Genomic DNA, 23,131 nt, shown 5'->3' with positions numbered 1-23,131 from the left:
GAACACATGTTAAATATATAATCAAACGTGCTACATTCAGTTAGACAGCCAGTCTCCATTGACCCATATGGTTCCACTGGACTGCATTGCTTTGATAGAGGTTACAGGTTAATATCGTTATTTATCTGCAGTTTGCAATGGTGATTATCAGTTTTGATTAAGTGTAAAGGTACAAATACATTAGCAGGGGGATCCTAGTATTTATCCTGACCCAAGAAAACAGATCATAAATCATGAATATAGTCAAAGTAAGTTAGTCCAACATTATATTGTGTCCCAGTCTTTTTTGTTTGAGCCATGTAGCCTAGTTAATAGTTTTTAGGGCAGGTGACGTGTCTTATGGTGAAGCTGCTCTGTTACTGGCTTTCAAGAGTCATAAAAGACGAGTGGTTGTCCATAAATCCCAGACAGACGGAGGGAGGCGAGTGTTGTTGAGTGTTGATGATCGAAGGGATACAAAGTCATATTTCCCCTGTGGATGAATCGTGATCATGTCGTACAGCAAGTGCTCGATTAGGAAAATGCTGCCAAAGGTAAGAATGATGATAATCGATTGAAGGCGCAATTAATTCTCATCAAACATAATTAAGGAACTGTACATTTAAGTTGGTTTTTTTTTCATTTTGTTTTTAAGAATTATCTTCGCAAGCATGTGGCTCATGACATAAATGTTGCAACGGCCAACTTCAAAACGCTGGTGCCCAGGATGGATAAATTTGGTGAGATGCAAAATAACAGTTTCTTATCTTATTAAACGTGAGATCATTTCAATTAATAATCTCAACGATACACGTTGTCATTTTCTTTGTACAGTTTATAATGATGGAACCAGCAAGGACTTGATGAGTCTGAGTGGAACCCTCCCTGTCAAATTTAATGGTAACAATCACTTTAATTTAGTAACTCAGTAGAAACAAGTTCATTTTTTGGAATATTAATAACCACACTGTAAATATGCCAGAGTTAACAAAGAGCCCTTGTTTTTGCCTGGTGTAAAGTTGTCAGGCTGAAGTCAAATAACAAGTTACATATTTAAAACAGTTATTATGATATAGACAATATCAATTATGTAAAATAAGGTATATAGATATACAGTATATGCTGAGGACAAATATGAGCAACAAAACGAACAGCACACAAACACTAGCAAGGGCAGATATGAAAACGAGATAAATCACAAACCGTTTCCTTTCAAATGAAAATCAATTGTGAAATTACTCAAGATATGCAAAGTAAAACACAACTTTCCCTTGTTGTCGCACAAGACATGACCTACAACATCCCCGTGTGCCTGTGGCTTGAGGACAGCTACCCTCAGACTCCCCCTCTCTGCTACGTCAGGCCCACACAAGAGATGATGATCATCAGAGGAAATTACACCTCCAGCAACGGAGAAGTGGAGCTGCCTTACCTGGAGGAGTGGAAGAGTGTGAAGAACCGAAACATTATATTATATTCATTTACAGAGCTGCATTTTAAAAAGAAAGAAACAGACAATGAGGTTTACAGGTTACAATGACATTTTCTGGCGCTGCTACACTGGTGTGATTGTTCCTTCTCCTCCTGTCAGGGTGAGTGTAACCTCGTGAGCCTCCTGCAGGTGATGCAGGTCGTGTTCGGAGAATGCCCTCCTGTGTGCATGCAGCCCCACTCCGAGCCTGAGCACGCCTCGTGTAAGTAACGCTCACACTGGGAGAGAAGTGAGGCACCATGTTGATTCAAGACAACACAAACATCCCTGCCCCAGATACAAGCCCATGTTGATAAGACAGATCCCAGATCCATATCTAGGCCACAGCTGATTAGTTCAACCACTCATAAATCTGAAGGGACCTTTCCCCTGTCCACATGTTTATGACTTCGTTGTGACTGATAAGAATATTTATTGAAAGAAATATATATATATTTTTCTAGGCCGGCTACAGTTCCAAAGACAAGCAGAGGTGCTTTCAAAGGAAGATGGGAGCTCGTACCTGTCTTTACCCAGAGACGACGGTCAACCTTCCTTTCAAGCATATGAAACCAACTGTTAGTGTTTTGTGTGGAATGTGACGATCATTTGTGTAAAACTGGTTGTGTGTCTTATCCCGTGTTCAGTGTCAGATGGTATCCATTGATTGTTTTATAGATCATGATTTTTAAGACAAATGCTGCAACTCTGTGTATCTTTTGAAGGATTACGACTGTAAATGTTAAAAAGCACCTGATGTTTTGAGATTGTTTTATTTTGCGTGTTGTTACAAGCCAGATCACTTTGGCGGTTGTAAAACTGTGTTGAAAGACGTGAATTACTTTACTGGCGGCTCATAAAACTGTGATTTCACTGCATCTGCTGTGACCTCGGCCATAAATCTTGTGGACTTTTGACTGGAGACGTGAAAAGACTGTAATTCACATCAAGGTGAAGCCTTATACAAGAGTTTATTACAGAAGAGTCAGGCTTCTTTTAATTTGACAGAAAATAGAATAAAACAGAATTTTCCCGAATTTTTATGGCACTGCAAAAGAAACGGTGTTATAGGAATACTTGTAAATAAAACTCTAATTCTTCTCAATGTGAATTAAGAAATAAACCCATTGTGTGTAGATATTGATTCACTTTCAGCAAATGTCACGTGTCATTTATGCTTCAACTGTGGTTCCATATTATATTCAGGGCTGAGCAATAAAACGATAGCAATTATGGCAGTATAATTTCCACGCACAGTAATATAATAAGAGTTTAATACATGTCATGTTCATTGTGTGAGCACTGTGAGGAGATGTAACGCATAATTGATCTGATTCAGATTTGAATAATGTTTTCTTGTTTATCAAGAGTTGGTCATTCTCTCACTCAGGAGCAAAAATATGTCTCTAAACTTAGAAATACTAATTTGACATTAATAATTATTATTAACTGCTATGAAAACATTTATCGTGATATATATTTTTGGCCATATTACCAAGCCTTAATTAAATATTATATATCTTCCTTTGTCTGCTAAACAAATTCTGACATGTGTAAATGGTGTTTTATTTTTTCAATGAACACCTCTGAAGCTTTCCGAACTCTTTCTTTAGTCCAGTTTCTCCACTTGGAGTAAACACAGTGATTAGTGCATCTGAAAAGTGTTTTTAAGTTTTCATTTTCAGGGCCTACTTTCTTAATTTCAAGTTTGCTGTATAGGAAGCATATATTCTTTTTGTCTTCACTGGGTGACGATGATGATCAAAACTGACAGGCAAGTTTTTAGGTTTGATTTCAGCAGTGACTTTTGGAAATTTATAAATGTAGACTCTAACACAGACTACTGTAAACTATAGAAGCAAATTAAAGGGTTAGGGGTTAGGGTTAGTCACAAGGGCCATGAATGTACCTGCGCTCTGGATAAAAAATTTGAACTGTGACTTTCCTGTTGATCCTATGACTCTGCATTTATTGAACTGGTTCTTCAAGATAAAGGTACAGGTGACATGGGGGAAGTTTCTCACCTCCTCTGAGTCACCATGACATTTTACAACATGACAAATCCAGGTGTTGCCACATATCCACTAGTGATGGCGAGATGAAGCTTCATGCAGCATCGAAGCTTTCCATCCAATTGGTTCACTCATGGGCCGAAGCTTACTGGTGCTTCATTTGCTCTTACTGGGCCATCGAGTGGACAATAAATGTAAAACGGGCAGAGTGATTATAATGACACCATGGCTTTGGTGTGTTGAAGCTTCGAATTGAATAGATTAATGAATGATGTTTGTGATGCCAATACATAAATTATGAACTTATTAATATGGTGTCTGTCTTTATGATACAATGGAAGGGGTCCAAAGGGAAAGTGGAAACAAATTGGGCAGAGGGTTGTGATGTGAATGTGCTTGTGTTACTTGGTTTGTGACTAGGGACAACATTTTATTCATTTTTAATTTAAAAAGAACAACTTTTCCACAGTGCTGGGTAATAAAGTCCCTAGTCCACAAAATGTGTGGGGGGAGTCCATTGCGACCGGCTCGCGAGGCTTTGATCATCACCACATACGTCATCAACACAAGCCTCGATCTTCACAACAATCTTCCTGGATCACTCGACACACGCCTCGAAGCCGCGACACGGAAGAACACATCACTGCGCTGTACCGTCGCCACACGCGGACCGGAAGCAGTCAGGTGCTACACCGGAAATCCCTTCTGTTGACGATCGTGTGTTTGTTTTTTTCGGCTTCTCCCTTCGCCGTTTTTCTCGTCTCTTTTTTTTACCGGTTCTCGGTTGATTCACTGTCGACGCGTCTTCAACACAAACACACCGCTCGCGTTGGACCGGAGGATCCCGTACAGGCACCGAGTCATTGTCTCAGCTGTAGTCGGGCCCGAGGCTGGGCTAACGTTAGCCTAGCATTCAGTCAAGTCCTGCTAGCTGGCGTTAGCTTGTGTTAGCTGTCAGACCACAGAGTGAAGACAGCCGCTCACTCGCTTAAACTCATTTGTGGGAGAGGTTATAAACAGATATTTAGAAAACATGGCGGTTGTCAACGAAGCTGCGCTGAAGAAAATGCTGAAGGTAAGACCGCAGCTGAACTGATGTAGCCAACATTAGCGAGTTAGCTTAAGTTGCCGATGTCAAACACGGCGCTATTAGCTAGTTAGCTGGTTAAAACTTCCGGGAGTGAGTCTTGCTTTATGTTTCTCTACGGATTTAGTACATTAAATACTTTATTTTAAAAGGGTCGCTAATGTCATGTTAATTATTTAGCGAAGAACCATCAATAATCGCCTGTTACATTCCCTGGCTATGTAGCATCGTTGCTAACATCACTAATGTTATTAAAATCATGATTTAAACTACGATTCCCTGTTTTTGCAAATTGCTGTTTATTTCATTTTCCCAACAATGACCCCACACTGTAACATGCTGTTGTACAACATATACATCTATTTTTTTAATGTTGACGTCTTAATGAATAAAATTCCACTTTGATGACTGTACTTGTCTGAAGTTTAAATATATTTGTTTCATCCATGTTAAAGTGTCTGTGCTTGTCAGCATCTGTGTCTCTACTTAAATTGTACTAACATACCTGGTTTCTCCTCTGTCTGTGTTTTCATCGCCCAGTCATACAAATACAGGGATCTGACTGTTCGTGAGATAACCAACGTCATCTCCCAGTACAAGGACCTGAAGCCAGTTATGGACGCTTATGGTAAATCAAATGATACTGGTTGCCTCAGTTGCATCTTGTATGATTGTATGATGCTCAATTTGTTGTTGACATGGGATGTTCTTGTGTTTCAGTGTTCAACGACGGCTCCACAAGAGACCTGATGAGCTTGACAGGCACCGTCCCAGTGAGCTACAGAGGTAAAGAACGTTAATCTTCTTTTCTTCAAAACATTTCTCTTTAAAATCTCATTGTACATCGTCCCATTGTTAAATTCCAAAGTATTTTTGATCAGTTCACCAACTCCCTCCCTCTTGTATGCGTGGCAGCTCCACCTCACTCTATTTATCCTGCACTTTGTAAAACTTCTCACCTGTTGGCCCAAATACTGTAAAGCATTGGACAAGTAAGGTCGACCAAACCAAAACACATAAACACGTAGAAGCATATGTATCTGCAAAAAAAGTGAGTGGTATTGTGCTACCTCATGTTCTTGATGTACCAGTTTTTCTTCAGTTCATCATCATGTTTTTAAATTCCACTTAGGAAATAGTATGTGTCTTTTTACAGAACATGTATTGGTGGGCTTCAAACTTGATGTACTTTACACGTTACAAATGCAAAGCAATAACTACCCCAACATTTTATTGTATTTTGTATTTTAGTGTATTTTTCACCAACAAATGTATGTTATCTTTTTATGGGGAGGGGGTTGTGTGTTTTGTGTCTTTTCTTGTTATGTGTTATGCTGAGGTTGTGATCAAACCCTTACAACAAAGAAATGCAATTGAGGCTTGGTATTTTGCATTAACAAATACAATCAAATATGTAGAAATACAAATTAATTTAGTATAAAACGTAAGAAATAATGCATATTATAATGTCTGAAAGTCTCATATTGGATGATGAATTGGTTTGGCTCCACTTCAAATTGATTCCAGTTGTTCTTAATTTCTTGGTTGGGTTTGCTTGCATTGCCATCCTGTCTGATATCGAGACAAAGTTGCAGGAGCTCTGTTCCACTGTGAAATTTATTTAAATCACCATATCATATTTGCTGTTTAATACATGACTAATTCCCCTGTGCTTTTGTAAACCGAATACAAAAAGATGCCTTGAAATCGCAAACACTTGGTTGAACATTCAGGGTGGAAAGATGAGAATGTTGAGAATTGAAAGGGTCTAATTTTCACTTTGTGTGTGTTTGCTTCTTTTAGGCAATGTCTACAACATCCCAGTGTGTCTGTGGTTGCTTGACACATACCCCTACAACCCTCCCATTTGTTTTGTCAAACCCACCAATGCCATGATGATCAAAACTGGCAAGCATATCGATGCCAATGGCAAGATCTACCTGCCTTATCTACATGAGTGGAAGCATGTGAGTGCGAGGTCGTTAATCATCATATCAAAATATAGTTTATTCAGGCAATGATGATACGTGGAATGTGTGGGAATAAAAGCATAGATTAATTTTGAGGTTTGATTGTGGCAGTGACTTTTGGAAATCTATGGATATAGGCTCTATCATAGACTACTGTAAACTATAGAAGTAAGTTATACCTTTGATTTTAAAATGGGGCAGTCACGAGTGCCATGAATGTACCTGTGCTCTAGATAAAAATGTAACTGTGACTTTCCTGTTGATCCTATGACATGAGTGCTTTTTTTGTACTGGTAAGCAAAACTTAACCATCACTGTTTCTCCTACAGCCCCAGTCAGACCTGTATGGTCTCATTCAGGTGATGATTGTGGTGTTTGGAGAGGAGCCTCCTGTGTTTTCTCGCCCCACTACACAAGCCCCTTACCAATCCTTCCAGGCAGCTGGACCCCCAAACCGTGAGTGACTTATTTTTGTTTTTTAATTGTAAACAGAAAAAGCCAAGTTTTCAGGATAATCCACAGACCCTTTTCCTACAAAGTCATATGGTGCTCATCAGAGAATTTACATCCTGAAAACCCCGGTAAAATATGTACACTTCATCATCTATACACTAGATGGCGCTCTTAGCTCACCTTTAAAAAAACTGACAGTTCATGTGTCTGTGAGGGTGAATGTCCTGTATGTTCGGTATGTCCCTGGACCTGATTGTTTCAATATCACTCTCTATCTCAGCCTCCTACATGCCTGGTATGCCCGCAGTGTCACCATACGGTCCAAACGCTAACCCAGGGTAAGATGTTTGCCAAGCACTTCTCGAACTTCTCTCACCCAGCTAACACATATATACTGTATTTCTCAAAAGAAAAAAACCTGTCCTGGCTTGTCTGTGTGGTTTCTACTGTAGCATTTCACCCACATGCATATTTGTTGCTGGGAAACTGTATAGCCAGGTCAATTGAATCATAAAGTTAAACATCAGCATTTATACACTTTTGAAAGTAAATAATGTAAAGTGTCTGCTATTCGTTGATCATGTATCTATTTGCAGAGGCTATCCAGGATACCCAGGGTACCCAGGGGGCAACTCATACCCAGCCACTGGCGGCCCTGCACACTACCCCACCCAGACCCCAGTCTCCACAGTTGGTATGTGTTACATTTAGTATCTGGGGAACTTCATTTCTTCTTTATACCAAAGGTGCATTTAAAGGTTGAAATCTGCACTGGATTGAAACTTTTTTTCTAACGCAACAAGATATGGAATCTGTTCACTCAGAAACGATTAGATAGTATTTAATTGTACAGCAGTGTGTTGGTTATTGTGAAATTGTATTACACTGGTTTAATATTAAACCAAAGGTTCAATTCACACCAGACAAAATTATATCTTTACCATTTTCCGTGGTCTTTAGTCAACTAGAAATCAAGACACTTGACCTTCTGACTCCGAATCTCTCACCTTCTGACTATGATGGCGTGCTGAGCTGCCACTAAAAGGTCATTACTGTAACTAGAGTGGGGCACATGAAAGGCCAAAGGGTACGATGGACCCGAAAGGAAATGGAACAGCCCCCTCCTGCCACACACACTCTAAACCTTAGTAGAGCACAGTGCTATATTTAGCATTGGAACAGTAACTGCACACAATGACAGACCTCTGATAAGGGGACCCATCTGCCGCCCCTCCACCTCCTACATTTTGTGAAATGGGTTTGACTGAACACCGCCCTGATCTCAAGGCAGATCAACTCTGACATTTGTAGTGCTGTCTCCAGACTGCTCATAAAGTGATCGTGACCCTGCAGACATCCATCAGTGTTTTAACACTTACATAACCTGGTATATGGCAGCTTTCGAAGATGTACTTTGCGATGGGCTTTTATATGACTTATATCTACAGTATATATGTGGAGTACAAAATATTGCACCCTCAATATCAAGCTTCACTAAAATACATTAATAAATGTTGTAAACCTTTGATATATTATATAATCAAATAAAACACTATGTTAAACTACAGCCTTAAAGTTAAGAAAAGTACCATTTATTGCAGACATATTCTGTTGGATTACATCAGTTTTCAGGGGTTTCCTTTTTTTCTCAAATTTAGAATTATTCAGATGTGTCACAAGCTTTGTGCTTCTGTTTTCACAACCTCTTACTTTGTAGGGGATCTCAAATGATGCTTGTTACCATCGATATTACCCAAGTTATTACCTTAATAAATGAACATTGGCTCAGGAGGTAGAGTGGGTTGTCACATAACCAGTAAGTGGTTTGATTCCCGTCTCTTTCATTCCGCTTGCCAAAGTGTCCTTGGGCAAGACATTCAACCCTAAATTGTCCCAGACGGCTGTGTGAATGATTTATCACAGAAAAGCTCTGCAAATAGAAGTGCTGTCCAAATATGCGTGGTTGGGCAAATAACAAGGAACCACTGAATGTTTTCAGTGTGAAAATGATTTGTTATATCACGTGTCATTCACAATCACAAAATCTAAACCTTACTGAAAACATTTGGGTGATTTTGTAGCAGTTTTAAGAAACTCGCCGTCATTTTTTAAAACAACAGACGAGAGATTATAATTTGGAAGACTGACACTCATCCCTTCTTACGTCTGCTCAGTGGTTTGTGAGGACATGTTGGACGATAAACAACTGTTCAATCACCGCGTCTCATCGCTTTTTAACCTCTTCATCTTAAGGTCCAAGCCGGGATGGCACCATTGGTGAGGACACCATCCGCGCATCTCTGATTTCAGCAGTAAGTGACAAACTTCGCTGGAGGATGAAGGAGGAGATGGACAGAGCTCAGGCTGAGCTGGACGCCCTGAAGCGAACGGAGGAAGACCTGAAGAAAGGACATCAGAAACTGGAGGAGATGGTCTCAAGACTGGACCAGGAAGTGGTGAGAGTTATATATGTATTTTCTATGTCCTCTATCAACATCTTTTCCATAATAACAAAATTGACAATTGGTTTTATGGTTGTAATTTTTTTGTAGACGGAGGTTGACAGAAACATTGAGCTGCTGAAGAGAAAGGACGAGGAGCTGAGCGAGGCCTTGGAGAAGATGGAGAACCAGTCGGAGAACAATGACATTGATGATGTCATTGTGCCAACCGCTCCTCTTTACAAACAGATTCTGAACCTGTACGCTGAGGAGAACGCAATCGAAGATACTATCTTCTATCTGGGAGAGGCTCTCCGCAGGGGGGTCATCGACCTGGAAGTTTTCCTCAAGGTGACCATCCGTGTCAGAAGTATGAGTAAGAGAAAAAAGTGTTAGCACGTTTTCATCCTGAGGTTTACATTCACTCCTATTCTCTTCTGTTACAGCACGTACGCCTCCTGTCCAGGAAGCAGTTCCAGCTTCGTGCCCTCATGCAGAAAGCCCGCAAGACTGCCGGCCTCAGCGACCTCTACTGATTCCCACACACTACCTGGAAGCGTTCGTATCTTCAATCTCTCTTCCTTTCCCTTCTTTCCCTTTTTGTTTTATTCCCTCCTTTAACGTCTTCTTTTATTTTAAATCGCTGCTCCTTTTTATAAAAATTCACTATGAAATCTGAAAGAAACCGGAACAGCAACGCTTAAGAACAATTGGACTGTTGTGTTTAGCACAGTGAAACTTCAAACTGTATGGCCACAGTTGTAGTGTTACACCATTTGTATTTTGATCTGACCAAATACTTCTTTGAGATCATTATGCGTCAACGGTCATGAACCAGACACGACAAATGATTAACTGTGGTTGACACAAAAACATTCGCCATACAGGTAAAAGTGAGCTGCGAGCTTATTCTGTGTATGATGTGTGTGAGTGTTTGTGGTGAAGCTGGGTTGTGCGTTATTGTGTCGACATGTTTATGCTGCATTACGCCGTGGTCCACAGGTTTTTGCTCTTTGCCAGACAAAGTCATTTGGCTAGTAAGCACAAATTGTCAGGGGCTAGTGGCGACGGGCTTTGTAGAGAGCCCCATGTGTCCGCTGTCCCACACCCCTCATATTGAAAAGGTTGGGCTGTGATATAAATACCCAGGGCAACCTTTCAGGAAGGGCGGGGGTTCAGCCTCAGGATTTAGTTCTGCCTGGGGTCTGGGTCATGTTCAGGAGCCATGGAGTCAACTGAATCTCCTCTCATACAGTAGACGTGATGATCAACATGGCCCTGAACTGTGTTTCTATGTTGTTTGGATCTATCAATGAGCTGAATTCTTGTGAGCACCATCCACTTACCCACACTACTCTTTATTTTTCCCTCATCTGTGTTTTGTCTTCATGATGGTGTGAGTGAGGCTGTTTGATCGCATGTCAGCTGCTCAGGTCTACCCTCTGACTGCATTAACCAGTCAGTCTCGTACAGTGGTCTTCTTACTCTGTACACTGTCTAACTAATGCAGGTGGCAGTCTTGACATACTTAAATCTAAAAGGAAATCTTTTTTTTTTTTACTTTTCTATTTCCCTTGTGCTGTCCACTTATTCTCAGTCCTGCTGAGAAGTTTAGATTTTCAGAAAAAAAAAGTTGTGAATAATGCCAGAACGTTGGAGGCTATATAAAAAAAAAAAGGACTATGTACTAATCAAAAAAAGGTAACTTATGTAAAGTTTGCAAACAGGTCTCATTTAAATTAGCCTTTTACTAAATGCACTTTGAATTGTATGATAGAATATCTGCTGTTATTTTTTTTTTCTTTGTTTCCAAATCAACCACCTGTTCTTTTATATCTGTAGATTTATGTAAATCAGTACAAATAAAGTAAATCTGATTTAAAGGTCCATCTCTCTGAGATCATTATTCCAGTTTATTTTTTTACTTTAAACCAAGGAGGTTATGATTTTGCCCGTTGGTTGTTGGGTTTGTTTTCCAGCAGGATCGTGCAAAAACTGCTGAACAGGTTTCAATGAAACTTGGATGGATGGGACACAGGCCAAAAAAATAAAACAATTCCGTTTTGGCCTGGATCTGGACAAAGGGGCAGATCCAGAAATTGTTTTTTATTTTCTTTAACACTGCCAGATTGCAACTGTTTTTTCACATTTCACCATCTTCTCAGGGATTAATTCAAGGATCTTGATGAATAAAGCATATTTAGAGGACTAATATCTGTGAGTGTGAGAATTTGGTACAGCTGTTGGGCCTATGCACCCTACTTAGTCCCATTCTAGTTCATAACTGTTTGATGGCTTATTGATCACAGTTGTATCTCTTAGTTATATCTCTGTCATGCACACTTGTTGGACAAACAAACCACAGAGGGTAGCATTAATGAATAGTATTTCAGAGCGCAGTGGCTAGTTCGCGCTGGTATTTTTTAGTTGCTGCAGCAGTGACCACATTTCTCCAGCACAGAAGCTTCTAATCCGCCGCATGTATTGACCCATAGATTTGCACAGAGAGCAGCTGATTCAGCGGCCCTGTAAACACGAGCTGCCTTTTGCTAGACTGCACGACAAACAAGCAAAGGACAAAGGACACGTCAGTATCGTCATCCTGGCAGATTTATTTGATGTTACGGGCAAATAAAAATCAACATCCAGCTGCCCTGACAGGAAGTCTGAGTGATCGATCAACCCTATCCAATGTGTAAACATCAATACATAAATAGATCTCATCTGTATTTTTACATCATAAATAATAGTATAGTTCTGTTAATGTTCTTTATTTCCCAAAAGTCAGGATTCAAATAAATACAGACACCCTTTGGGGGTATTTAGGGTGCACGTACGTACAACACCTTCAGGATTCTTACCTTCCGTTATGATTCATAACCATGATTCCAGCTGACTCTTTCCCATTGGGTCTCTGTTACATTATGGCAAGTTACCTTATAAGCAACCTCACTAAGTATCTCCGGTGTGACCTTTCTTTGTAACAGCTTGCCTTTTAAATATATATATATATTTCTCTCAGTGCACTTGTTTTTTTTTTGTTTTTGTTTTTTTAAGGCTTCAGTGCCAACCAGTAGACTGCACAGCATCGCTTGTCTCAAGTGATAAGGTACTTTGGTATCACAGGAGTCCAGTGATTGATATCAACTCTCTAGGAAGCCTTCGTCATAGAGAATGGAATGTCTCCATTGTTTTCCAAATAAAAAAAATGAACAGAGATTCCCAAGTGGAAAAAAAACAACCGGTAATGACCACAGAATCCCTACCAAATACGAACGAGGAGTGCACAGAAGTAACAGCAACAGTACACGTAAACATACAGTACATAGTATACACTCAATATGCAAAGGCCTTACAATTGATGTATAGTCAGAACAACATGTAAATGCCCCCTCACTTCAACACTGAGATCGAAGGCTAAAGGTATGAGATGTGTTTCTGAATATTTAGTGATGGAGGAAGGAAGGCAGCAACGGAAAATGATACCCATGTCAACTAAAATCTAGTTTCCATTGGGTCAGCTACAAACACTTGGGACATTTTTATAGATACTCAAAAGTCTCAATCGTCCATTGCCGTGAGGGACACAGGAGGTACAGTAGGTGGAGATTAACCATGCAGAGCTTGGTGTGGCTTCCAGGTGGAGCTGAGAATTCAGAGCCGCCCTCTTCACAGGGTGAGCTCCTTCTGTACACCCCACAGGGTCTCAGCGCTCTTCACCAGCTGCTTCTCCTCATCGGGCTTCAGTGTCATGTGGATGACATCTGTCAGGCCGCTGTTGCCCAGGACACAGGGGACACTGAGGAAGACCTCATCCTTCACTCCGTGCATGCCCTAACAGACGAAGAGAGGAAGAAGAGGACCAACCCGTTATTCATCTGCACACTGTTTTGTAAATGAATCAACAGCGGGAACATCATGATCTAGGATTTGTCCGACTTGCTAACCGGCACCTCACCTGGACCAGTGTGGACACGGGGTGAACTTTGTGCATGTTCTTCAAGATGCTTTCCACCAGGTCAGCCACAGACATGCCGATGGCCCAGGAAGTGTAGCCCTTCAGCTTGATAACCTCATAGGCTCTGCAGTGCACATAGAAAATGATCATAAACAAATTTGAAGTGAGAAGAACTGCCATGTCTCTCTGACGAATAAGAAAATCAAGCTTTCAGTCGGCTTTGGTATTTAAGACAAAGTTACTCTGTCTTCATTCATTTATCTTCGTTCCAGATGTTTTTATGCAGAGAATTCAGCTGTTTATCTCTGAGAATGCATGTTAATTCAGTATCTAATGCTGTTTTGTAGGGGAAGTTTGTAGTTGCCACTCCTGTATTCCTGCTGTGCACACGGTAGCTCATACTGTAAATATATCTGGTCCATGTTAATCATTTATGAGGAAGGCAGTGCACCAAAAACTCAAATCCGATATATAAAGTACAGCTTCGTAAGCCTTTAAATTAACTCTGAAGAAAAACACAAACTCCCTATTGACCTAAAGCAAGTGAAGTCAGGTTGAGTGGCTGACAATGGAATCAAAGGAATAACACAACTTAATTATCCAAAACACATAAGTAATCAGTGGTGATTAAGTAGCGTTGACAGGTCATATCAAGAAAACCTTTCTTTAGTCAGGAATTAATATCCTCATTTATTTCATTAAGGCAGAACCTGGATGTTAAAGTGAGGTCATGAAGTTTTGTGTAACAGAGTAGCAGATCTATTGTGTGTGTTGTGGCAGCCAGGCTTTAAAAATGATAAATAAATGCCTGCCTCTGCTTGTCTCTGGGCTCAGTTCCATGTTAAAATTCCTCACCTGAGCAAGTCAGCACGCTTGGATTCAACTGAGCCTGCTGGGACTTTTAGCCTTTATGTTTATGAATAGTGGTGATTGTTAACCTTTGAGCCCTACAGACCTGTTTTTAATTTTATGGCTCCGACTTTATACAATTGCAGCCATAAATCTGCTGGACAGATGTCGTCCGTGCAGGTGGCAGAGTGTGAGCAGGAAATGTTTCAGCTCGATGCTGGTTTACTTAAAAAAAGAAATGGTCCTCACCCTTCAACCACCTGCTTGTGGACGTCCTTCCAGTTCTCAGTGTCACCCTCAGCCCCCATCTTCGGGTTGAGGCACTGCAGAGAAACTCCGGCAACGTTCACGCCGCTCCACACGGGCACTATGAGAAACAATCATGAGATCATGAAACGTGCAAATGATGAATCTATAATAAATGATTTGCTTTAGACCAACAAACATTCACAGCGGATGTTATTTTTAGTTGAATCTTCATACCACTAGAGTCTCCGTGTTCTCCGATGATCCAGCCGTGACAGCTTGAAGGGTGGATGTTGAGCTTCTGTCCCATGAGGTGGCGGAAACGGGCGGAGTCCAGGTTGGTGCCAGAGCCAATGACGCGGTGACGGGGGAAGCCACTCAGCTTCCAGGCCACGTAGGTCAGGATGTCCACTGGGAGGGAGAAGAATGAAGAGAAGTGAAGAATCAGCAAATGACAACATTTCAAACTGTACCGCACTTTCTCCTCTCACACGTTCCGTCCCCCGTCATTCACGCTCACTTCCTCCTCACCTGGGTTGGAGACCACCATCAGGATGCAGTTGGGGCTGTACTTGACGATGTTGGGGATGATGAACTTGAAAATGTTGACGTTACGCTGCACCAGGTTGAGACGGCTCTCGCCCTCCTGCTGGCGGGCGCCGGCAGTCACCACCACCACCTTGGAGTTGGCTGTCACTTTGTAGTCTAAAACATGGATAGAGAGAGTGTTCTGATGCAGCCACTGAAAAGTTTTTTCAGTGAGCAAAAAATAAAAAGGTTCTCAGCAAAAGTTGTGGTTAATATTTGTTCATTTTCACCTTTGTCGGCCACAATCTTGTGCGTCTTGAGGAAGAGGGAGCCGTGCTGCAGGTCCATGACCTCACCCTTCAGCTTTTCCTCCATCACATCAACCAGAGCCAGCTCATCACACAAGTCCTGATGATACACATTACATAGAGTAAGTCATTCTGACAACTCACCACACAATTTGTATTGTGTGTTACAGCAAATCTATTGAGTGAATGGAGCTACACTGAGACCTGTGCCAAATGTGGAGGATCTCTGTTATTCCCAGAGGTATTCTTCACTTTTATATCTATTTACAGAATATAAATCTGAAGCCATGTCTTGGCTAATAAGATGCATTATAATTTGAATGACCCCTGGCTTCTCTTGGCCTCTGTTGTTCCTCAGCTCGCTAAGATCAGGCTATATTAGAGTGAAGGGAACCGGACATTAGAAGGGAAGTGCCCAGATTCCTCTCCTTTGTCCTCCTACCAAACAATACAGAGGTTTGACTGTTCTCAGGTCAGGGACTAGTTTGCATAACCTTAATATTCCATCCATAATGCATAATGCTGTGGGTTTGCTAACTCATTCAGGTTCATCTAAATCTACTCCTCATATCGGTTTATCCATAATTTAGATCAGATCCAAATTAAAAACCCAAATCTAGTGAATTTAAATGTAGTTTCATAAGGCGACTGTTGGGCCTTGGAGGAGGTTCATTCTAGTTACTACTTTAATAACTCTGTAGCCTCCTTCATAGATTTACCTATGAAGTTATCATAGTTATCATATTTCTCTTTGCTCATTCTACACTACATTGATATATACATCACATAAAATCGACTCTTTCTCTCCCGTCTCACCTTCAGCAGGACACTCATGGCGGAGGCCATGCCCACCATGCCGACGCCCACGACCGTCACCTTGTTCTTGCTGCCAACAGGCTCCTCCTTCATCACATGGGTGATCAGCTTCTCCTTGGTGGACATCTGAGATAAAATAAAGAGGCACAGTGAAGGTGGGAAGAAGAAATAGTAAAAGGGAAGGACAAGGTAAGTAAGAGGTGGTAGAATAAAGCAGGTAGGCAGAGTGTAATAGGGGGAGAGGGAGGGTTACATGCATAATGTATGTGGCGGTTATTTGAAGGCCCTCACAAGTGGGGTGCATGAGCACGTTCTCATCCTGTGAGGATTGGGATTCCCTTTATTTTGTCATCACCACAGAAAAGGGAGTTTCTGTAAAGGGGTCATGAAAGTTTCCCTTTTTCATGACCCAAAACACATATCAACCACAACTTCCTGTTTGACACTCTTCACTATGTTTACTTCCATATATGGTTTCCTGATAGTATTTGCTCCTTAGCCCCTCTCCAGGTCTCCATAGCAACCCCTGCCTGGGAAAATTCCGCTGGCTGTATCCGTGCGGCACAGACCATCCCCAGCTGACGTCACTCTCACACACGCTACTATTTATGCTTCCTGTCTGAGCTGACTAGGCGGGTGGGCTGACCACTTTGCAGGCTCTTGCATCACCAGCGTGATTGCGTCGTGTCTCTGTGATGTAGAGACGCTGGTCATGTGACACACAGGACATCTGGAGTACCTGACGGGCAGCACGGTGCTTTGTAATACCTTCCCTGAGAGGATATTTAAAACCTCTCCAGGGTGAGTTTGCACACAATAGTAAGACATGGTAGGTGGGACAGTCATACCTTATGTCCCTTTATCCAATTATCTCTCACTCAGAGCGAGCTGAAGGCTTATTGCATAGCAGGACGTGACCCTGAGGTTAGCCGAGTTACAAGAAACCCCTTTGTTAAGTTACACTAAAGGATTACAGCATATGTTCACTACTGGCCAGCATTCCTTTCTTTACACTGGGCTGTACAAACAGCCATATTACTTCTTAGCTTCACTGAATGAGGATTACAAGAAGGATTATTAGGAGCTGAAGGAACTTAATGTGATATGGTTGGTAGGAGTGAGAGCGAGATGGATGTTTAATGCCAATCCTGGGATTATATGAGTTTCTGAGACTGTTCCACACAACTGTACGACTATCACAGCTTTCTGCATATGATCATATTTCCCAGCACATAATGACATTTACTTAATCAGATCACCGGCAGGGTAAGTTATTAAGGGTTTACTGAGCTCTGATAGGGTGTCAGGTATCACAGCGGTGCTTTAGTCTTTCACATTTTGCAGATGACTGTCAATGCATCTAAACTATGTGATCTTACCAAAATATGACTTTATCCAAACTTGTATTTGCTTTGCAAGATTCCACATGTTGGGGGGGAAACTGTCTCTTCTGTTAATGTAATGGATCGACTGTAGCCGCCAACACTTCCAGGAAAGGCGTTAGTTTGATTAATCTGAAAAATTATCAATATTTTTAAATAATTGATGTGATCATAAAAATGGCAAAGCACTAAAACACCAGTGATGATAATACATCAGCAGCAGCATCGCTGTCACTATAAGACCGGCCTCCCCCCCACAGACCATGATGTTGGGTACAGCGCCTTTCATTCTCACGTGCCAGATGGACACCGGCCGCGGAGGTGCACTTGTGTAACAGCGCGTGTATTCGGTCTATTACATCAACACGATCCTCTGATGTACTGATCGAATACCTCGGATTGACTGATCGATCACTTCAGGGCTCTTCTATCGACTTATTATAATCATATTAACACCTAATATTGATATTTTGCATTTTTACGCGTGGATTACATTGGCCAGTGACTCTATGGTCCTTCTAGGCGCATGTCCATTATTTAGATTCCCATCCATCTCGTGTTAAACGCGGCTCTGCGGCGCTCTTGAATCTTGAGGTGTAGGAAAACGTACAGGCCTACGTCATGCCGCCTCGACTATTCTGTAGTAATCGCTCTCATCTAAAAAAAAAGTGCACATCATTGCACCAATGTGGGAAAAGGCGTGAGCAGAAAAACAAAAATAGTAAACCCGTAACCAATCAATCGATAATCATTGACGCCACACCTCCCCTGGCCTCCTGCTCTGTCTGGAAGATCCTAACAAAATGCGCATCAGGTTGATAAAGTCTCTTTATCAGCTCGTATCCCTGAACAAGGAAATGGATGGAGACAAGTCCCGGATGAGCCCGAGCGAGCCGGACGCAGCTCACAATCCAGAGGGATTTAGTTCTTACCTTGAGGTTCGAGTAGCAGAGAGGGTGAGAACGTGAGACGGAGTGGGTCTTCCTCTTCCCTGTGGGCAGCTTTTCTCCGCAGAAAGAAGTGGTGCTGCGGAAGGGGGCGAGTCTCTTTAAAGGCTCCTCCGTTGAACACTACGTGCGCGCATACGCAATGGGCTGGGGGGGCGGGGCCTAAGGGCCGCGGCGCATGTTGCCGGTCACGTCCCGACTTGCCTCAGGCCGGATGCGGGGGGGAAGTCTTCATCGTCTCCAGTTTTAACCCTGTGGACGGAGCTGAATGAAAGTGATGTGATGTGAAGGTTACTCAGGAACATATGCGTGAATCAGCAGTTCCACCATCCACATGTTACAGGAAACACACACTGATGTTTAACGCCTAGTTTCACAACACTTTGTATAATCCAGCTTTTATACAGTTTATACTCATTATAGCAGCTCAACGGTGTAGCAGGGAATTTCTAAAATATGACTCATGTAATAACAACAACCACAACAACAACAACAGCAATAATAATAATAATATCAATAATAATAATAATAATATACAGTTAATTCATATATGTTTCCTGTGTCATTATAGCTGCTGATGTAACATTAACACACTGGGGTATGTGTTAGTTATACAAGGAAGTCCCTGCTCCTGGCTTTGGATGAACTGCAATTTATTTGCGCCACCTGCTATTTCCTGTAAGTAATTACAACACAGTTATGGTTATGACTCGACCAGCCACTTGTGCTACTTCTCTTGACTTATTCTGTCAGACTGATTGACAGACACGTAGCATAATAGTTGCAACATAGCATTTCAATTGTATTCGTCATGCTGGGTCAACTGTCTGTCTCACACCGGGACCAAACCTTCATGCTCCCCCACTACCCAAGATCCGGATATACTACAGGCCGCTGTTTGCACCCTCAGACATATGTGAAGTTTATAGGAAAGTGATTCATAACACTTTCCTATTGTGTCATTCAGCATTCGGGGGGGAAACAAACTTTCGAATACTGGATTTTGTTTTCAAGCAGCATCACTGAATCAAAGTTAGGTTGAGATTCACAGTTAAGTGTCCTGACAAAACACTACAAAAAATGGTAAAGAAACGCCAAAGCAAATCCACAACCATCACTTTAATATCTATGAAACTTTTAGACATTAAACCTTTGTCACAGCCCGGCTCCATGTCTGTGACAAGGAGGGAGAGGACACGAGTTGACTGTTACGATCCCAGACATTTATTTAACAAAACAAGATCTAAACAACAACACAACATGTGTCCTTAAGCAAAACAAAAGGGATGCTGCTGTCGGGAGACAGGGAGCTCGTCCCTCAGAGAGAACAGGCGAGACTTTTACAGCTGACGTCACCTCCACCTACAGCTCAGGGGACTGAAGCACAGGCACACCTAGTGTCCAGGTGAGGGTGGAGGGGGTCGTCACACCTTTGTCAGTCACCACCAGCCGATGAGCTCATCAAGAGCAACACTCAGGTGTGGAGTATATAACATCCTTCAGTATCAAATAGTGTTCTCGAATCAACAACAAAATGTTTTACACATCAATGTTAAAAAAGATTTAAAAACCCACTTACATCTCTGTTTATTGGTTTTAAATACTTGTACATGGGACAAATAAGAGTTCTTTAACAATTTATGTTTATTTTGCACATGAACATGGGTCACACACCCGTAGTGTAAACAATAATAGTTCACGAGAACACAAATAGTCAGCTCAGACAAACACAGACATACAGGAGGTCATAGGTCACAGGTTAAATCACAGAGGGCCACAGTTCATGTTCAGGAGACTCCTTGGAACACGATGGAAGAACAATCAGGTCCCAGATCATTCAGACTCTGTAGAAGTGATCTGTTAGTTTTTAGAATACAAGCGAGACATTCCAAAAGAAGCAGCTGTAGTACAATGTCTCTGCAACCCCCTAACAGAGAGGCCCCTTATCCCTAAGTCACCGTGACCGCACATTTTCTAGCAGCAAAAGTAAGTACATTATATAAGCTTTTGCCAGTTGTACAATTTCTATTTACAGACAAGTTTTTTGATAAATACATTTTGTCATATTGAATTTTCTTTGTTTTGTCAATTTTCACTTGCAGGCCAAATTGCAGCCACAGAAAACAATCCTTATAGTGTTATCATGTTTGCTCAAGGACCCTTCAGACCCTGCAGGCCAGATGTTGACTGACACAGAGGTTTGAATCCAGGTCGTCCAGTCGATGTACATTCGTCAACGAATATTGTCGCAGAGCAGAGGCAGAAGTGTGAATTGTGATGTCAGTCTGATGAGTGTGATTATTGTTTGAGACTTCACGGCAGAATAAAGACTAAATCCAAATGATGAGATTCACGTACATCCACAGAAATATGGGTCCATGCAAGTTAAACAAAAGAATATCATTATTAACTGATCAAACTATATGTATATGTATATGTATATGTTGTACATATGTATATGTATATCGATGTTCTCCTCCTCTAACCCGGTTGGTTTTGTTTATATAAATTTCTGTTTGCATGTCCATTTATTTACCACACTGGTGTAATAAATTAAACTCACCAGCAGGCGGTGCTATTATAAAGCCAGTAGAACAAGCATCAGGCAAACTCTCTTCTTCACTTGCAACATTGTCACATGGACCAAAATCCTAATTTACAGACTGTTGAGTAACATTAAATATACTACTGCTACTAATAATAATAATAGTATATAATAATATTGAATAATAAAACTGCTTTCCAAGATTAACACAAAACATGCCACAAAGATTACAAGAGGTGTAAATAATACAATATGTACATTAAAAAGATATACACATACATAAACAAACAATACAGGTTTGCATACATACATTCACATCAACACACATACAGTAAAACAGACAAAAACCACCAGCTCACACAACATAAGTAAAATATATCAGTCATTTCAGATGAGTAAAGCTGAAGAAGAATCGGTTTCTCTACAACATGTTTCACAGTTTGAGGTAGCGAGCTGCAAAATCCATCCTTTCTCCACATCACAACACTGCAGTGAATCAAAGCTACAGCAAAATGATCCACTCAGGCCACTTCTCCTCTCATGTCAGTCCCAACACTCCAGTTTAAACAACATCTAACACACGGGCTGTGGCTTGAAAAGTAATGAAAACATCAGTAAAATGTGTTAATGTGCCTCTGTGTGTGTGTGTGTGTGTGTGTGTGTGTGTGTGTGTGTGTGTGTGTGTGTGTGTGTGTGTGTGTGTGTGTGTGTGTGTGTGTGTGTGTGTGTGTGTGTGTGTGTGAGACTATATGACAGTATAAAACACTGCTGGAGACAGATGAAGCTGCATTAGATGTGTGTGACATCAAACTCCATCTCCTGTCGCTAAATGTCCTCAGTTTGCCTTCAGCGAAAACTTCTCCTCTCTTTGCAACTTCTGCTTGTCCTTGCTGCCGAATTAGTCGTCGTCCTCATCCTCTCTGTACCACTGCTTTCAACGGTCTCTGGAGTGTCTGCCAATTCAATCAGTGCAAGCCCCCCCCCCCCCTCCAGTGGAATAAAAAGAAGAAACACAAGCTTTTTGCTGTGATAGCTTCCCCCTCTCACACCACAGGGTCAGTTGCCAACATGCTGTTATTGCACAGGGCATTGGGACCGAGCTGCGGCTGCTGCAGGTGATATCCCACCTGTCTCTGTCTGCAGCATAATGGAGAGGAATCTAATCACCTCTCCTCCTCCTCCTCCTCCTCCTCCTCCTCCTCCTCCTCCTCCTCCTCTTCCTCCTCTTCCTCCTCCAGCCTCTTGTTTAGAAACACAACCGAGGAACAGGGCTACACATCAATCATAAATCGGATCCTCCAGGGAACGAGATCACTCCCACAACTGTTGTCAGAACAGCATCCAGCTCACTTTAACTCGGACACAGCCTGAACCCCCAAACCCACGGATCGTATCTCATTTCTGGTGTTTCCTCCCTAATTCGTCCTTCCTCTGTCCCTCAACATGAATCAGAAATCTTATTCCTCTTCCTCTTTCATCCCACAGTCACTTCCTTCACATCTTTCTCCCCCTTCCTCACTACCTGCTTCTTCTCTTTCCTTCCCCACCAGTTTCACTCCGTGCACACACCTTCTGCCTACAATTGATAACATCCCTGATGGAGCTCCTGTATTAGCCACCCACAGGCAGATTAACCAGAGCAATGATACAACAATCAGCAGCAATTATGCACTGATAAACCCAGGGAGAGCTCTGCTGGATATGGGGAAAAGGGTGGTGGTGGCGGTTGTTGAGTGATTGGATGTGTTTTGGTGCATGATTAAAGGTTGTGTGTCTGTGCATGCATTTGCTTGTGATTATACTTTGTTCTTTTTGCGCCTGCAGTCTTAATTCCTTCACAGGTCATATTATTATAATCAGATGAGAAATCAGTCCTTGTCTCCGGGTTCTTATCGGGCGCTAATTGAAGCTATGATCAGACAAGCTGTAGCCTCATCAGTTATTATTGAAAATACAAGCCCGAGTGCAGAAAACAACATCTGAATCAACAGAGGTTTGGAATCCATATGGCGCGTCCTCACTGTCCCCGTGTATCTGCCATGATTGAAGATTATTATCTCATCATTACAGTATATTAAAGCGCCTCGGTTACAATGTTGGCACTTGTTGGCTTTTGGACGTGGCTGCTCAAACAGCAGC

The 23,131-nt window shown here is 41.7% G+C and overlaps 3 protein-coding genes across 3 annotated transcripts; 2 read left to right on the top strand and 1 right to left on the bottom strand.

Moving 5' to 3' along the window:
* The first annotated feature begins 420 nt into the window (after positions 1-420).
* On the top strand, positions 421-1,681 carry zgc:123278 (uncharacterized protein LOC641569 homolog). The gene is made up of 5 exons (XM_034588129.1): positions 421-533; positions 635-719; positions 814-879; positions 1,266-1,429; positions 1,571-1,681. The coding sequence occupies exons 1-5, from the start codon at positions 492-494 to the stop codon at positions 1,679-1,681; spliced, it is 468 nt and encodes a 155-aa protein (XP_034444020.1). The 5' UTR covers positions 421-491.
* A 2,305-nt stretch (positions 1,682-3,986) lies between these two features.
* On the top strand, positions 3,987-11,296 carry tsg101a (tumor susceptibility 101a). Its single transcript, XM_034588792.1, has 10 exons — positions 3,987-4,537; positions 5,090-5,177; positions 5,270-5,335; positions 6,353-6,516; positions 6,849-6,975; positions 7,253-7,310; positions 7,569-7,666; positions 9,226-9,428; positions 9,525-9,764; positions 9,860-11,296. The coding sequence occupies exons 1-10, from the start codon at positions 4,496-4,498 to the stop codon at positions 9,947-9,949; spliced, it is 1,176 nt and encodes a 391-aa protein (XP_034444683.1). The 5' UTR covers positions 3,987-4,495; the 3' UTR covers positions 9,950-11,296.
* Positions 11,297-12,005: 709 nt separating this feature from the next.
* Positions 12,006-18,588, bottom strand: ldha (lactate dehydrogenase A4). The gene is made up of 8 exons (XM_034588793.1): positions 18,433-18,588; positions 16,119-16,244; positions 15,285-15,402; positions 14,998-15,171; positions 14,704-14,877; positions 14,470-14,587; positions 13,372-13,495; positions 12,006-13,247 (listed from the first exon to the last, which is right to left on the bottom strand). The coding sequence occupies exons 2-8, from the start codon at positions 16,242-16,244 to the stop codon at positions 13,083-13,085; spliced, it is 999 nt and encodes a 332-aa protein (XP_034444684.1). The 5' UTR covers positions 18,433-18,588; the 3' UTR covers positions 12,006-13,082.
* Positions 18,589-23,131: the final 4,543 nt, after the last annotated feature.

Source organism: Hippoglossus hippoglossus, chromosome 6 (genome assembly GCF_009819705.1).
Source record: "Hippoglossus hippoglossus isolate fHipHip1 chromosome 6, fHipHip1.pri, whole genome shotgun sequence".
Taxonomy (NCBI): Eukaryota; Metazoa; Chordata; class Actinopteri; order Pleuronectiformes; family Pleuronectidae; genus Hippoglossus; species Hippoglossus hippoglossus.
Note: the sequence above shows the minus strand (reverse complement) of the source record. Positions and strands in the feature narration are given on the sequence as shown.

Bases quoted from the DNA above. Each gene is read 5' to 3' on its own strand.
- zgc:123278 (XM_034588129.1), top strand. From the start codon at position 492: ATGTCGTACAGCAAGTGCTCGATTAGGAAAATGCTGCCAAAG. The intron at 534-634 runs GTAAGAATGATG...TTTGTTTTTAAG, and splicing joins TTAGGAAAATGCTGCCAAAG to AATTATCTTCGCAAGCATGT. The intron at 720-813 runs GTGAGATGCAAA...TTCTTTGTACAG, and splicing joins GCCCAGGATGGATAAATTTG to TTTATAATGATGGAACCAGC.
- tsg101a (XM_034588792.1), top strand. From the start codon at position 4,496: ATGGCGGTTGTCAACGAAGCTGCGCTGAAGAAAATGCTGAAG. The intron at 5,336-6,352 runs GTAAAGAACGTT...TGCTTCTTTTAG, and splicing joins CGTCCCAGTGAGCTACAGAG to GCAATGTCTACAACATCCCA. The intron at 6,517-6,848 runs GTGAGTGCGAGG...TTTCTCCTACAG, and splicing joins ATCTACATGAGTGGAAGCAT to CCCCAGTCAGACCTGTATGG.
- ldha (XM_034588793.1), bottom strand. From the start codon at position 16,244: ATGTCCACCAAGGAGAAGCTGATCACCCATGTGATGAAGGAGGAGCCT. The intron at 14,878-14,997 runs GTGAGGAGGAAG...TCTCCCTCCCAG, and splicing joins GATGGTGGTCTCCAACCCAG to TGGACATCCTGACCTACGTG. The intron at 14,588-14,703 runs GTATGAAGATTC...TGTTTCTCATAG, and splicing joins AGAACACGGAGACTCTAGTG to TGCCCGTGTGGAGCGGCGTG.